The sequence below is a fragment of the Lycorma delicatula genome, chromosome 1 (genome assembly GCF_047948215.1).
Source record: "Lycorma delicatula isolate Av1 chromosome 1, ASM4794821v1, whole genome shotgun sequence".
In the NCBI taxonomy this organism is placed as follows: domain Eukaryota; kingdom Metazoa; phylum Arthropoda; class Insecta; order Hemiptera; family Fulgoridae; genus Lycorma; species Lycorma delicatula.
Window position 1 is genome coordinate 137,386,000 of NC_134455.1, and position 17,246 is coordinate 137,403,245.

The 17,246-nt window shown below is 38.0% G+C and overlaps 1 protein-coding gene across 5 annotated transcripts in view; it reads left to right on the plus strand.

Annotated features, from left to right (window-relative positions):
• The window catches only part of LOC142322800 (uncharacterized), a 77,840-nt gene that overhangs the window by 20,169 nt on the left and 40,425 nt on the right, over positions 1 to 17,246 (plus strand). For 4 of the 5 annotated variants that reach the window (XM_075361894.1, XM_075361889.1, XM_075361878.1 and 1 more), the window contains exons 2-3: positions 382 to 516; positions 618 to 746. In XM_075361894.1, the coding sequence (XP_075218009.1) occupies positions 382 to 516; positions 618 to 746 (264 nt within the window). Of the gene's footprint in view, positions 1 to 369; positions 517 to 617; positions 747 to 17,246 lie in introns of all 5 variants that reach the window. The other variant, XM_075361879.1, reaches the window with a different exon arrangement.

Below are 17,246 nucleotides of genomic sequence, written 5' to 3' on the forward strand. Positions count from 1 at the left end.
AACGTGCAGATTCTGTTGCTAAAGCCGCATATAGTTATCCCTCTTTCACTGCTCATGTTACTACAATATTTTGAGGGAGATAACAAAAGTTTGAGTGATGTTTTGAAATGTATTTGCTTTTTCTCTCTTTAAGATGATTTTCTATAAATAATTATAACTAAGTTTACGAAAATAAATTTTAATTACATATTTCTTATTTTCTGAAGTTTTCAGTTTGCTCATGCAAGCATAAAAGTATTCGTAAATGATGCTAACAATCTTTTCTTTCAGAAGCAAATTTTACTCTTTTGGTTCGTGATGCATTTTAATGTGGAACCCTTAATTATAATTTTATTCTACTGGCCGTAATTTTTAAATTAATATGAGTAGTTTTTTTTACAGATGATGGATTCATCAGATACCCTGGTTCCAATCTTTATTGATGTAAAAACAGAACCTGAACAGAATAAATCTGAGGAAACCATGCGTTTGTTTTTACCCCACTTCCCATCTGAAGATGACGCAATGTACAAGCATGTAAGTTTTTTTATTACTTTATTACTAGCTGTTTTTGTTACTTTATTATATACTTGAATTGAAAAATATTTTTTTGCTATAACATTGGATTTCTTTTCCAGGATATCGATTCAGCGCACGTAAAAGAGAATCCACTCGATTCTTGTTACGGTGGTTTTCCAGCGGATCCTCTTAAAATTGAAGGGACTAACTTAATTAATTTAGAAGATATTAAAATTAAAAACGAACCGGTAAGATTTTTTGTTTAACATGTTTGCCGCTATACGATAGAAAGTCTCCTTTGTTCGAACAAAAATTAATTTAAAAAAATATTAATTAAGGGTTTCAAAAGAATAAATAAGGTAAATAGATTTGTATTATTAAAGAAATTATAGTTTAATAAATAAACTATTTATTAATTTTGAAGGATATCAAGTCTTGTTGGCCGATTGTAATCTCACCAACGTCCTTACACATTCGTTAGAATTTGAACTATGAATTTTTACGTCATTGTTGCCAGGGTTTGACTGACCGGAGAAGGCCCAGGAAACTGAAGGATTAGTGAAATTATTAAATATGAAACTTATCATATTTAAAATATAATTTATATTGTATAAGTAGAAGGGGAAAATGAATTTATTGTGCTTATAGAAAAATTCCCTTTTTAGATAATGTAACACATGCTGATGGTGGACTGAGATATAATATTGTAATAATCGTAAAGTATAACATTTAAGACTTTTGTCATTTCAGTAACTTATATTTAGAGTTACGAATGACACCTGTGATAACTACCTAAACATCGATATGAGTAATACGGAAATAGGCATGCGGGCGCCAAATTGGAATGACGTCACGAAATCAAAATGACTGTGGTCGGCCATGTTGGATTGTGACTCAGTGGCGCTCGTAGCCTATCAGTGTTGCCAACTTGATTTTTTTTTGTGTCAGTGTTGCCAACGTGGTTATATATTTTGTATTAAATTATTGAAGTAGTATTTCAAAGGTTGGTAGCAGTGTTGAACAGCTGTTGTTTGTGACGTCAGAGTTGAGCGGTAGAATTAAATGTGAATAATATTTGAAGTGAAAAAAATGTGGATCGGCTAGGTTTCGAACCGTGGACGGTTGGTAGTGTGTGTGAGTTGACTGACGCCTTAGACCATTCGGCTACGGCGGTCGGTCGGTAGAGTAAGTGAAATTTGTTCTACATAAGAGGTGAAATGATGATTTAATCAATTCTTTTTATTGTTAGTGTCTGTAACCGCCGCCACCGCAGCCGTCGCTGACGTTGAGTTTTAACGTTACATCAGTCTCTGTGTGTGTGTGTGTGTGAATAATAATTTAGACTTAGCTCGAGGATGATGCTGGTCGTCGAAGCGATCGCGCCGTGCGCGATGGAGAGAGAGAGAGAGAGAGAGAGAGGTTCCCGTCGTAGATCCGGCACCGGTAGGCGGCGTCTGCGCGTGCGTGCGTCGACGGAGCGCCGCGTACATGTTTACCGTGCGGCTGGCGGCGCGCGACTGAAGAATCGACCGATCGACGCGGTCTGAGGTCGGTGCGGCGTTTCGCGCCAAAAGTGCCACTCCCCGTCGCGATCAATCGCAGCGTTGGAATTAAGAGTCGGCGCATGCGCACTGGAGTGCGAACTTATCCTTTCCTGCAAAGCCTACTTATCAGCAAACACATTCGGTTTGCCAAGAATCAACGCAATAAATAATTAAATTTTCCTTATCAAACTACCACATTCCTTGTTCCAAAAACTGATGCAATAAAGAATTGTTTCTCTGTAAAACAGGAAACTGTAATTAACCACAAACGAACAAGTTGGAACCTGCTAATCAGCAAACACATCCGCTATTCCAAGAACCGATGTAATAAATAATATTTTATTTTACTTATAACACAGGAAACGCTTATCTACCGCACGAACATGTTTCGTCTTGCTTATCTACAACTTGCATTCGGTTGAGTCGATAAAAAAGTATTTCATTTCTATTTATATTGTCCTACATAGAGTGCGATAATAAAGAAAATATCGATCCAAATATTTTAAGATGTTTCACTATTAGCAATCATAAAGAAACAGTAATATTAACCGAAGAAGTTTAAAGAAAACAAAAAAAAACTATTACACCTGATCATAGTTATTTACATATATGAATTTAATGCCTCTCGGGTAAAGATACATTCGCGATGTGAGAGGTTGAGAGAATGTGTGTTTATAATTCTCTTAACACTCTTTACCACCAACAAAAAAATACTTTTGTGATTGAGTTGCATTTCCATACCACTCAAGAGGTAGCAACCACGTCGCGTTGTGATTTTTTTGTTAGAGTGAAATCTCTCCCCGTGAGACCTACAAACACTCAACTGTAAAATGTTGCAAACTTGCTTTTAAATCTTCGGTGAGTCTATCGTCTTTCTTTCCGTAATATGTTAATTTCATCGAATTCGTCTTACAACAGACATTTCGTCTTCGGTAAATCTATTTGTATATCTGGTTGGTAAATAGATTTGAAAGCAACCCAGTTCATTGGCTATGGTGTCGTGCAATATGGTGCAAATACGATACTCATATAAAGATGTAAACACCTTTCTCATATCCAATAATACGTAGTCTACACCGATGCGAAGATCAGTTAGCGTTTTCCATGGAAGTTTCTTTAGTAAACAAACGTCATCGTTGAAAACGTTAACAAATGATATGGCATCCATCTTCACACTCGCAGAGTCGCACTCGAATGATTGGTTGACGACAACGAAGACTGTACCGTATAAATATTTTATTCATCTGCATTACTCCCGTTGGCAATTTTACAAAATAATCGACAGAGACCGTTATCATCGATAACTGTACAAGCGAATTGATTTTCCCATAACATTTCATATTTATCGATGCGTACCATAGCGTACAATCTTTGCGTTTTCAATAATCATTTCACACGAGCAAAGGTATTCTGGTAGTCTGCGTCCGCTATAACATAATTTCTTACAATCGATAGCATGTATTTCATCGTCGCAGTGAACAGAGTGGGTGAAAAGCATCATAAAACAATATTTGCAAATATGCGACGCAATAAAGCTCAATTCTTTAACTGACTCGGTAAACGTTTTCAGAATCATCATCACTACTATACCGTTTACAGTATCGATTTTGAAACTGTCTAATATTCTTGTTATCCGTTGTGAAGTTCAGCGTAGGTGGCCGCGTAATTGAAATGCACTCTTCCCGTATAGTAACGATCAACGTCCACGCTTATACTTGTAGCATGCGGAAACGCTGCGGTTGTAAGTTTCATCAAATGTCGCAACGATCTTACACGACGACGTGGAAAAAATCTAACCATCTAAACCGATGCGGTTATATCTACATCCATCGTTAAACTTAGTTGAATTAAACATTAGTTCCCTTTTAAACTCTACATCTATTTACCATTGTTTTCGTCGGTTACATTTCCATATTACCCAAGAGGTAGTAACCATGGCGCGTTGAGATTTTTTTTACATGAGTGAAATTTCTTCCAGGTAGGCCTACTATAAAACACTCCAATTATTTTTTTTTGTTTCTTTTTTAAATTTTTTTTTTCAAATGTTTGTAGGCGATTCATTACGAGCATTAAGGCAAGATGCATGACAAAAACACTGTAAGCGAGACCTCTAACCAACGATTTGTACCAAACGACATCTTGCGTACTGAACCGCTCTCTACAACACACTATCCTTCTTCCAGGAACAATAAACTCGAACGAAAGAGGAACGTTTTCCTTTATGTAGTTTCGACAACGCACTAAGTGTAGGGGAGAGTCGTCTGTTTCGTTGCACCAACAACATTTGATGCGCAACGTTGAAACAGTAGTAATAACCGGTCTTAGCCAATTCTTTGTTTTTAGCGTCTGTATGTTCAAAAGTACGCAGACAATCGGCTTCTCTCCACCTCCAACGACTTATTAGAGTACTTCAACCACTGCATGTAGAAACAACCGGTATGTAACGCACATTTTCCGATTCCATGGAGGTTATGTACGGACAATTTACGATGTAAGTATATTTCGGCTTCGGTGCGTTTTCTGGTATCTCGCGGACGTCACAATGAAACCGACGCAAGAATTCTGCTTTTTCCAGTCCTTTCGTGTATACCGTATCGAATTATGAACAAAACGCCTTCATTATATCATCGCTGTATATTGCCTCACCGTAATCCCAATTGATTTTGTTAAACTTTCTTCAACCTTCCGTTTGTATTTAGACGGTAACTCAGACTTCGGATACGGTGATCGAAAATGAAGAAGCATATAGCATTCTTCTCCGACGACAGCGAGTTCTTTGATTATAAACTGTCCGCGTTTCTGAGAAAGCCGTGATATTCGATACCTCCTTCCATGACGACTACTCACTTGCGTATGAGGTTAGACGTAATTACGATTGTGGTGGGGATACCCCCTACCACTATAAACGTACCAAATATTTACTGCGTACGGTCGTATAAAGATTCGTATACGTCATCGAACGAATAATAAATACTGTGTTTGGCTAATTCGCCGTTATCTAACACCAGTAGTGTAATGCACGATTGTTTGTCTTTTTTCTCGTTGTTCCTTTTTGTCGGTGCCGTCTTCTTACTATTATTTTTTTTCAACTTTTTTTTTGTGTTTTCATCCGACGACGATGATGATCGTTCGTACGGTTTACCACGCGGTTTCTTTTTTCTGTTCACCGCGGTTTTTTGTTGTCAATGGTTTCGAAGATGTTCTTTTTTTTCCTATGACTCAATGAATACTGATCGACGATATCGTTATGTAACGTCTCCTCAGCGATCGGTAACAACTGACGATCGTCTGATGAACTCATCAGTCCTCCCTCCATGACTGACTCAACTGTTGATGTGCATCGTCTGACAACCTTTTTCTAAACCATTGTGGTGTTGGAGGGGGTTACCCCCTCCACTTTTTCTTCCTCATCTAGAAATCCATCATAGTCATCATCATCATTATATACATGTAACATTATGTTAGGTAATGAGATATTAGTAGCGTTTACTATTGTTAACACTGGTGTCTTCGCTAAAGGTAATGATGATGTGACATTCACTACGGTTTTCTTCAATCCGATTTTGTCAATATTATCCTTTAAAGTTACGGTAGGTAATGAGAAACTCGTATTAGCGACGTTAACCGTTGGGGACATCATTGCTTTTTCTGAAGGTAATGATGCTGTGATGTTTCTAACGGTATCAGCAGACTTTTTTGAAGTTGATGATACGGTAGTGTTGTAAAAAATCGGCAACGCTTCCACGGTTGATGAATTAACCATACTAACGGAATGTTAACCAGTGACGGTGTAGAATAAACCACTACATCGTATCGGTTTCATCGTTGCATACGTTCTATGCGAAAACTTGCCTATTAATTGTGTTACAATTATACCAACTGCAATACCCGTTTTAAATACACCGAATTTTAACAACATTTCGTAAACTGTTGCTATGTTTTCAGTGTTTGTTTTTTTCTTCTCGTCCTCCTAATTGAACGATTTTAAATACCTCCCGCATTACATAACTTTTTTCACTATTCCCGTAAGAGGTGTGTATGTGAAGATGCGATCATGTACAATGAGACAGTAGGCGAGTAGGCGGTCGTGTGGGCTGGTATATTTTTTTTGGTTTCGAAATCGATATGTTCATCTACGGTTCCTGTTTTAAGCGGTTCATTATGACTGGAACAGTCGATGACTATTAATGGTACACTACTCTTGAAATCAACCAAACTGTAAGCGTGACACTCGTTCTCCGGTATGTTGTAATAACCGGACCGAAAGCTGGCGAACATTTCATACATCATATTCACATCACCCAGTAGATTGTCGTACGGATAGTATTGCGAATTCAAATACAGGCAAACGTTTACGAATTCGCACATATCGAAGAGTGTCAGTGACTTTGTAGCTTTATCTTTTCTGCCCGTCTGTATACCGAATATCACATATCTCGGTTTCTCCGTTTGCGCACATGTCTACCGTCCACGAATGTATGGTTGTGATAGAGCCGGATATTCGTGGATTTGCCATTTACGAGAAGCTATCGATAGCGGTCTGCCTCGTTCTACTACTTTCAACAATTGCATCGTATCGGCAACATGAACATACGGAATTTTCCACGCTACCTTAGCCACTTTCAACTTTGAATTGGGTGCCTCTTTGGAAGATACTAGTGAGTTCACGTCGTTGGAAGATCTAAGCAAAACCAATTCTTGTTTGACGTTCAATATGTGTTTGTAGTCTTCGGCAAAACCCATCATACGTAGCGGTATGTAGAAGCAAAATCTTCCCGTGTTTTCATCCAAATCGAATTTATTCGACGCATTGAACTTCCACCCGAAATTTTCCAAAATATTTTCACTTTTACGGAACGATAGGATATTCTTTATCGTTGTCGTTATTCCTGACTTTTTACACGACACATCTCCATTCCGTTTATCCTGTATCGTATCTCCTCGAAGAGAAATGGTATCGCGTTGTTTGTTAATTACGATTCTGTTGCCTTTTTATCACCTGCCCTAATAGTTAGCGTACCTTCGATTATCAAATAGCTTTTATGCGGTAACATGTACACATCCTGTTGGTGTATCGGTATCCGGATTTTATCGTTGTTGTAAGTCGACGAAGCGTACGGTAGATCAGTGTGATATTCTTACTGGGTGATCGTGTTGTCGAAAGAAACACTTTTAGCGATGTCCAACATATTCGCTCCTATTGCTGCCATTACGGTTCACCACAACTGTAAATCCAAGCTTTTGAAGAAAGAACACGTTACGCGATATTAACGCTTTGGTGTTTGCACGTCGACTGATCAGTTTGCGTATCTTTTCGCTACTACTATCACCGCTATTGTATATTATCCCCATCGGTCGGTTTTACTATTATTTTGGTTTTCTTTGTAAATGCAATCTCACCGTTACGGTTTCACCGCGGAAATTTATCAGTTTTTCGTCCTGATCGGTAATCTTTATAGCGATCTCGTCTAAGCTCTGTATTTACTAGTAGATATATTATATTCTTCGGCAATTCAATTATTCGGACACTAGGCGGTACGCATAGCGTAAATTCGTGTAACAAGTTTCCTGATCCGTTCGTATAGGAGCCTCGTTTAATGTTGCATTCGACTTTTACGGTGTTCACGTTGTTAATGGCAACCGGATTCGATGACTCTTGCCATATATTCGCCGCTACATTAGTTTTATCAAACCCCAACAGCGGTGCCAAAATATCTCTTGATGACATACATCACAGCACTGCATTTAAATTCGCATTTTAACGTATAGTTATTCGGTCGCATAAGTAAATCTATTTTGTGTTTTTCTTTGAGTTCATCACTCAACCGTTTAGCGATATCATCCACTTCGTACTATCCGGTCGGTAGTGTCAGCTTTATCGTTTTTTGAGGTTTCTTTTAAACGGCAATTATTGTGTTGTTGATTCCCTCTTCGACATTCGGAATCGAGTTATATGTGGTTAGGTTTATCACTTTTCAATCGCCATCAGACAAATCCAATGGCGGAAAGAATTTAGCGATTAATAACGATGTATTTCCACTTATGCAGAACATGATGTTTACTTGTAGGCTGACGAACCACGATTGAGAAATTCAAGACAAAATGTCCGCAGATAATCGTGTTTATACCCAGTCTTGCTTTATAATTAAAATTTATAATCAAATCGAATGGAAATAACGCATCAATTCGTTAAGTGGACGCAAATTACCGAAACTATCAAAATTGCCCACCATCCGTTCTCGTTTTCTATAACATACTCAGTGTCTGCTTTTCTTTTCATCATTTTAACAAGACGTTTTATATTCTTTTTTGATCGTCTTTTACTCTTCCACCGCCAAACGTTGCTTTTAACTTAATCGCGTCTCTAACCGCCAATGCAGTAGCCTTTTCTGCGTTACTGGAATCCTTAGCTTTAACTCTTTTCTAAGCGTTATTGCAGCCGCTCTGTTTTCATTATCGCTGTACGTAGCGTATGCGATATCGTGTTCTTTACAAGCTGCGTCCAACTCTTTTATACCGGGATCACCTCTCTTTAATCGTTTTTTTAATTTGTTCCCGGTCCGCAGTACTGACATCCCGGAATATGTAACTACCGGCAATAAATCGATTCCTTTGTTTACAATTTTACCCACCACCTTTTTGACGCCTTTTAATGCTTTATCACGAATATAAGATCCTAACACCTCTGCAGCTCCTGCTGTTAGAGTTGGTAACAGTCCACCGCCTTGTTAAAGACTGGCTATTCATTTAGATCTTCTCACTTTACCCTTTCGAACAGGACGTTTTGATCTCACTCGTGCCATAGTAGACAGACAATGAACCTGTTTACAATCTTCCATTAACTTACATTGGATCCGTGATCGGTGGTCGTGCCATATTTTTATTCACATTTTCCGTCTTTGTCGTATCTGTTTTTTAATTCCGAGATCGGAGAATTTATCATATTTTTATTCGCATCCTAATTTACCTTCTTCGTCGTTGTCGTATCTGTTTTTGAATTGGGGATCGGTAGACGTAACATTTAGTTCAAATCCTCCTTTATCATTGTCTTATTTGTGTTTGGTTCAATGACTGGATGACGCGCAATATATTTAGTCACATCCTCCTCTTCCTCCTTTTTATCTTTACAATTTAGATGTGAGTGCAGAATCGCTTTGGTAAATTCTGTCATTGTTCAATAATTCCATTAGAACTTTTTGATGAAAGTGTTTGTAAGTTTTGACGTTGACGTTTATTAGAAATTGTAAAATTTAAATAGATGTTCATTGACATATTCCTTAGTCGCGAGATAGGTCGATTTTTTAGATGTCTTGGTGTTTTTAATAATAATCATTAATTTTCATTGATGTAATTTCATCTCGTCTACGTAGGACTTTGTAGCGAAATCGGAGCTATTTTTAGATATATCAGCGTTAGAGATAACGCAAGCTCTAGCGTCAATTATCTTCTTTTAATCCACAAGGTTTGTGGTGATCTATTGAAACGACGGCTGTCGTTTCAATAGATCACCAACTTTACATAGTCGCTTATTTCCAAAAGGGAGTCCGTTGTCATATGAGGGAAAACTGATGGTAAGTATTTATTATTCAAATCATTTTGCTTTACGTGCATTTCCTTACTGTAACCAAATGTACCACCGTCATCATCAACTGGCGTTCCAACATTGCACAAACGTCGTTTTTTGATATCGAAATTCCCGTCGGCGGTTTTGTCGAACGTTTTAACAATTCGAGTTGGTTGTTGGGTGGTGACGCGTGCACCCCAACGCGACAACGTCCGAACTTGTCGATAATCATCTTCAGAGTCTATTCGCCTTCTTGCAGTTCTTCTATGATGAAAACTATTTCGTTATTATGACCAGTATGACCAGCGCGCCTTGAAGCCACCAATAGACGCAGTCTATCGCAAAGTTCGTCCGTATCGTCCCAGTAAACGTAATCTGGTTTAACCGTTTTCTTCGCCTTCATAAGCAGTCCTGTTCCTGTTTTGGACTTTCGTTGTTTTTGACTCCCGTATCGCTTCCGAGGAAACAGTTCTTTATTAATAGTATTGTATTTTTTAGGTTTACTGAAGATTATACGATCGGTACTTTGACTTATTCGCTTCTGTATATTCCAACATTTTCTTTTAGTCGTGCAAATCTATTCCGTATAATCATGGGGTTCATTAAAAAACGTTAACTGATACAAGCCGTCGGTTTTTTTATTACCTTTTTTATCGATAACAATTGTATTTTCTTTGAACACAACCTCTTTTTCCAATCATCCACCGATCGTTAACGTTTTTCACTTCGTACACGTTGTCGATTCTCTTTACGGTTACGGCTTGATTTAAGTAATGATTTACCCGAAAACCCGGTGCTTTCTGACTGCGGGTCTACAGGTTTGACAAACTCGTTTGTGTAGTACTAAACAGTTTTCATAAATAGTTGATGTAGTACCGTTGGATTAGATACTAATAGCCTCTTCCTTTATATCCATCACTTTTTCCTGTTTTGTTTCTTTTTTAACATCATCGTATTTTCTTAAACGTCTTATTAAAATCGCGAAGTGGATTGACAATAGCCGTAAAACGCTTTTCCCTAACTTCCACCAATTCCGTCATTTTTTGCGTAATAGCGCGATGTTTTGTTTTAATCGAATCTCGTATTTTATCGATTTTCTATTACCAACTTCGCAGACGACGACGAATCGACCTCATTCTTGTTCGACATCATGGTTACGAATGATCGGAAAAAGGTCGATTACATCACCATCTATATTTGACCGATCTAAGGAACACTGTATTTTTTTTTTGTTCTGTGTAAGAAACGTATAACATTGATTAACGAAACATTCATTGTCACCGGATGTGTATTGGTATTGCACAATTTCGGTAATATTGGGTCACACCCTGATCAATATACGGTATAAACAATATTGTGTTTGTGTCTTTAAAGACAACAGCTTTTTTTACGTTTCCAAACCACAGTGCAATATCCACAACCATTGAGGTATCTCGTTTTGCTACCTTTGTCAAGTACCGAACGGAAAGTCGTCTGCTCGTATGACGATCACCTTCCGAATGTAAATTCAACAGATATCTTTTCAACAACCAAAATTCGTCCGGTTTAGCGCCTGCATATTCGCACTATTTTCGCAGAAAATTTTTGTTTTGGATTTCAAACAGTTCGCGTCGATCGTTGTACCTCAATCCGAACACATCAGCGTATAACCGCAATGTAGATAGCGCGTCGTTGAGAAACTCATCGGAAAAGAGCGCCTGAGCCCTGTTTACGATGTCGAACGGTAATTCTCCGTCGAATCGGTAATGTTTCCGGTACTTCGTCGGTAAATTGCACTCCTTAAGTAGTGTCCACGATACATTTTCTACCATATGATAACGCTAAGCGGTACAACGTTTTGAACGATCTTATCAGAAGAAGTTCTGTTATCACTATACAGCATCTTCCTCCTAGACAACTACTATATTCCGACATGTGCATGTAAATGTTTGTGTAGTTCATAGATGCATGTCAGTTTCGAAGTTCCAACAAAGGTTTTTTGTACACGAGCGGAGCGGGTGTAAATCTCGAAATAAAGTTCCATTTGTGTCGAATAGTCGTGTTAAACATGTTCTTATCGTAAATCACCAAATCAATAGGCAACTCGTACTTGTCGCATTCTAACAATTTTAACCGTGTACGTATGTTGAATATTTTGCCTTCGCTAGTAATCATCAACACAACCAAAGTATAGCCACAATTCATTCTTTTCACGTGACGCCAACATCGACGGTCTTTATTTTCACAGTAGTTTACTTTACGACAAACATAGTTGCCGTTACATTTTTGACGATCGCTTATTTATTTGGAGTACAGGTTTACACTGCACAGAGTTTTAAACCGATCGAATTTCATATCTGTATTTACGTGATCTTGATGGATGTGACGTAAATTGAGATCGTCCAGTTTGAATACAAGAAGAAGGTTGGCGTTGTCCCGTACGAAGTGCTTGCCGGCGTTGGAATATGTCTGAGATAAAAGCTATCGATGTTGTGACGTCCTATTGGAAAGTATTTTCGAATATTATTTTGCTTTTCGATGGCTACATTGTCGATAATTCGGTTCCGGTTCGTCGGGCGTCATCACATGATCGTTTTCAGAATAGGCAAAATAACCAAATACCGGTTACCAGTCATCACTTCTAGACATTTATATTTCGGTTGGTACAGCGATTTAGAAAACACGTAAATATTTCTTAACCTTAAGCCGTCGGGTGAAAACAAGTTGAATAGAACATTTTTTTTTCCGCAATTAGACTGTTCACAGATAAAGATCGAATTGTATTCGGTGGAGGAGGACCATGACGGCGGTGTTTTCCCTCATCACACTTGGCTCCTGTATATTCGTCAAAAATTTGCAGCGTAATACTACCGACCTGTTGACGTTCTAACCTGATGTTCATGACTGACCAGTTCACCGTATTAAATCCGCCTTATTTATCCAACTGTTGTGTAGTCCGTCGAACCCTGGCCACTTTACAAATAATTTATCGCCTTTTCTTTGTAAACTTTCCCGACTAAATACAAGTTATTTTTAACGTTAGTTTTAGCGAGCTCTTTACCGTAAATTTTATTACTCACCACCTCATCTTTAATATTCAGCAAGTATTTTTTGACGAAGGTTTTTTAAATTTGCTTTTTCGTACTTGATCGCCGACTTCAAATTTCGGTAATGTAGGCTTTGGATACAGTACCGTGTTGAGTCGTCTTAAAACGACAGATTCGTTTCTCTTATTTACATCTTTAGGTTTCATACTGATAGTGCGATGGCGGGTACCGTTATATTTAACGATCAATTTCGGAAGTAAATCCAACCACTTGTACGTACCCGGTTCGGTAAATTTTCTCCAAATTATTGTTTTCAGAGTTCGGTTACAGCGTTCGACGATCGAAGCTTTTTTATTCGAATGTGTAGAATAGTGATTTATATTGGTACGAAGCCAATAACCTTTTCCCCGCCGGATTGTAAAACTTGCCCGAATCGGTTTGAAAATGTCGCATCGGATATTTTTCCAATATAGGTTTAAGTACCTTGCCAATTTTTATTTTTCACCGCTACACCGATCGCCAGTTTAGAAAAACCATTTTCTCATCGTCAGTATGTATCGATAACCTTTGTTGGATTTAGCATACGATAACATCTCTACAAGGTCAGCTTGATACAGGTCTGAAATTCCTTTCAATTCAACGCGTCTCTTGGGGTAGTTTCGACGCGCCCGACTCTTATAGCTCTTTTGCTATTGACGTTTTGACGTTGATTTTTGTACTGATTGTATTTCGTGTGTGTGTTTGAATAGGATATTTATTTATAGTACTCATTGTGTTTGGAAAGGAATAGGAGGAAGAAAAGGATCTTTATTTCTTTTTTTTTTACCCGCCTCACCACTTGTATCCCGGCCTCGGCAACGGCCGTATCGATAACAATGATACATGATTAGCCTATCTGCACACATGTATAGATCTGTTAAAGATTTAATGTGTGATCGATTTGGGGACGGTTTGTTGGCCCTGAAAAGGACAGTTTAATATTTTTTATAAGGTTAACAGAAAAACGAACTGATGGCATATACCGTAAATGTTCCAGATATGGATGATCTGTTTCTTCCCACCTGCACAAGCGTATTCGGCAATACCCACATCTGACCATATCGCCAATACTTTCCTACCTGAACCCTTTCATAGCTAGGCTCAGTGGGGTTTTTGAAGGATTATTCATATGTGGCCATAGCGGTGTATATACCTTTTATTTATTTCTAGTAACCTTATAAAATGTATGTACTCTATGTAAACAGTACGATCCATTATGATCGAGTGTTAATGCAAGAAAGAAGTAAAATTAAAGTTGCGAAAATTTTTTTTATCTCTTAAATAAATATATAAAGGCTCGACTTTTTTTAATGGAATTACTTTTTTTATTATCGTATGCCGTATTTCTCTCTCGGTGATAATGATTTTTATTATTATAGTGGTTGCATTCAAGGAAAAGTTATTTTATGTTATCACATTTACAATTAAAACTGCATAACCCAATTTATTTTAATTGCGATTAAATTATCTTTCTGTAAATAAAATTATTTCATTCTTATTGTGGTTACACACAAGGAGAATGTATTGTGTTTTATGTTATCATATTTGCAATTAAAGCTGTATAAACTAAAAAACGTAGTTGATAAAAAAACCGTACGTTTGTTATAACGATACAATTAATAATGCATATACTAAGAATTGATTAGTTTTAACAAACCCACACAGTCGTCATCACAGTGCCAATTAAAAGTTAAATGATAACATTATAATATATATATGTATCGTATTTGGCATATATCATTCTCTCTACAATTCTACGTGAACGGTGACGGTCTCATAATCATTCGATCTTTTACAAAGTGCAGCTCACGACATTCAATAACTGATGAATGCGTTCCACGATCTAGAGATCAAAGAACGCATTCTAAGGAACTCTTTTTATTGGGAGGAGGTAGTACACGCGACCGTTGACCTGATGTGCTGTAACATGACGACGAAACGTGCTGCGTTGTTGGTCGATCGTCTACAACATTATGAAGATGCAGCTACTGGTGATCGTAATGAGGAGGTTGCCGCTGCATCTGATAGATCGACTTTCTCTCGCCACCACGTTCCGCTGACAGCAATCATCAACTTCCATTGGTGGAGGATGACAATGTAATCATTGACGACGGCGGCGACAAAGGTGATTGTATCGACGAGAGTGATGGAACCAGTAGTTGAAGTCAAGGATGTCGACGTCATATGAAAGTGTGTCAGCGTCGGACAGTGAGCGGCGATGAAAGTAGTCCATCGCTGATGCCTCGTCGCCCGCGTTTAGTAACCATAAGAAGGGTTTTGCGGGAGGCGGACGAGGATGGTGAATCCCGGCGTGAAGAGGGAGCTAATCAGACAGTCTGATGAAGCTGATGACCGCAACTCACCAGCGATAGAAGATAGTGTCCCGTCTTCATGGTGGACCCAGTATCTCTCGAACTGGTGAATTATGTTCATGAGTATATCGAGACTTGTTTTCATAAACTACAGATTTACACCATGATGTGCGCCTTATGTACAGAGGCGACGGACTACCGCCGCATTCGACGATGATGCATCAGTCATGTAAGTAAATACAGATTTATGTTAGAGATTTTTAAAAAAAAGTAAAATGAAATTTTAATGGATATAATTTATTTTATATTACACACATTTTTTTCAGTTAAAATAATTAACTTTGTATTGTTACATACACAATGGTTTTTTAAAATAATTTTTTCATTTAAAATAAAAAAAGGCAATACATATATCCGCATGATAAAAAATTAACAGTAGTGATGGTTGTGAGCTATTGGGACTTCGTTTACGGTTCATGGTCTGTTTTTGGGAGTATTATCGTCATTGATGGGTGGGAGTTTACATTTCTTTTTGTTTATACTGTAATGTCCATATGGAACTGTGTTGATTTTATTTTCTAATATGTAACGTTTATCGTCGTAAGGCGAAAAAGATTTCTGACTTATTAATAGAAAATATGTGTGTAAAGTGCTTATGATTCCGTACGCGCTTGTAAACGTAACTGAATCATTTAAACGACTGTACAGATCATATCTAAGATAATTTGCAATAGATACTCTAGGAATACCCTTTGCAACATTCTTGTAAAAATCGAGAATGCTATACATCTTATCACGAATTCTGACAAATTCACGAATAGATTATCCATTCTTCTCGTCTTTGAATTTACCAAGTCGTTTCTTATTGGCATTACTGAAACATACGTGATCGCGGGGGTAATTGAAGTATCGAACCGATCGATATTGTGAAAAATATATTTGTAAATATTATCAGTCACAATATGATACATCAGACTGTCCGTATCGGTCATTAGAAGATTTATATTATGATCGTACTTTTCCATCGTGTATTCATAGTGGAATTCGTACATGATCATTTTGCTAATATCCAATCCGGTAAATCCGATGTAGATCGGACAATTTAGGAATATTTCTGTTTTCTTCAGACTTACCCTGACCACCACCGGGATATAGACACACCAAGCCTTAACTCTCTGTTTTTCAATCATTCCAGTTTACGTTCGTTAGTAACCGCTTCGAAGTCTATTCTGTTTCGTACGTTTTCCAAGGACTTGCAGTACATCGCGTTGTTCCTCAACGTAAAAAGTCCTTTTCAAAACTGTTTCGTTCTTGTGCACGCTTTTGAGTATTGAAGCCGATGTACGGTTTAAGCCATGGTGATTGGGAGAATTCCAGAACTGAACGTTTTTCACTTTCAGTCCGAGTCCAGTACAACTTTTGGTTTCTGAAATGTAAAACGTATAGTTGTTTGTCGTACAATGTTGTCATTAATTTCTTTACGGGACGTCTCTTTACGTCCTTCAAATAGGGGGACAACATACCGGTTGGTTCTAATCGTTCTGGTGCCAAAGGATAATCCTTGTGGCCATCGTGCAATTCTTAGGTTATGAAAAAATACCGGAATATGACATGCACCAAGATACCGCCTTGTGATATACGAGTGATGATGTACACGATCGTCGTTCCACTCGCAATGACAAAGAAAATACTCGGTAGCCCTTTGAAATATGTTTCCCTGTCTTCGGGCGTCATCACCATCGCTTTTTCGGTAATCGTAATCTTATGCAATCTATCGGCGTGAGCGAGCAATTCATCAAGCATCTGTTAAACGGTATTTTCATTATCAGTTGTAGCTTGGTAGATTACAGGACCTTCGTAAATTTTCCCTTCCTCGTCGACGATCACGTATGCGTAATCGGACGGAAGATGATGGGCTACGTTATCGGTAAAAGTAGTGTTGGGTTTAGGCGTGACAGTGTCCATCGGATGTACAAATGTTTAAAAATTTGCATACACCGCATACGAAACGCGTAGTGTGGACGAGTAGTCTCTGAACTTCATCACTTATTCCTTTTCGTTACCGGGATCGGGTAACCTTATTTTTGTGCGCACGTGTCTCTTACATTCCATCAGATGTTTCTAAATTTTATTTAGCCACTAGTGGATCTGATTAACTGAAACTGTGCTGGCAATATGGAATGTATTGACCGCTGCAATGAGCCTTTGTGAGACCCGAAAGGAGACAAGATAGCCCGTTTTTACCATGTTTGGTGTTAATAAG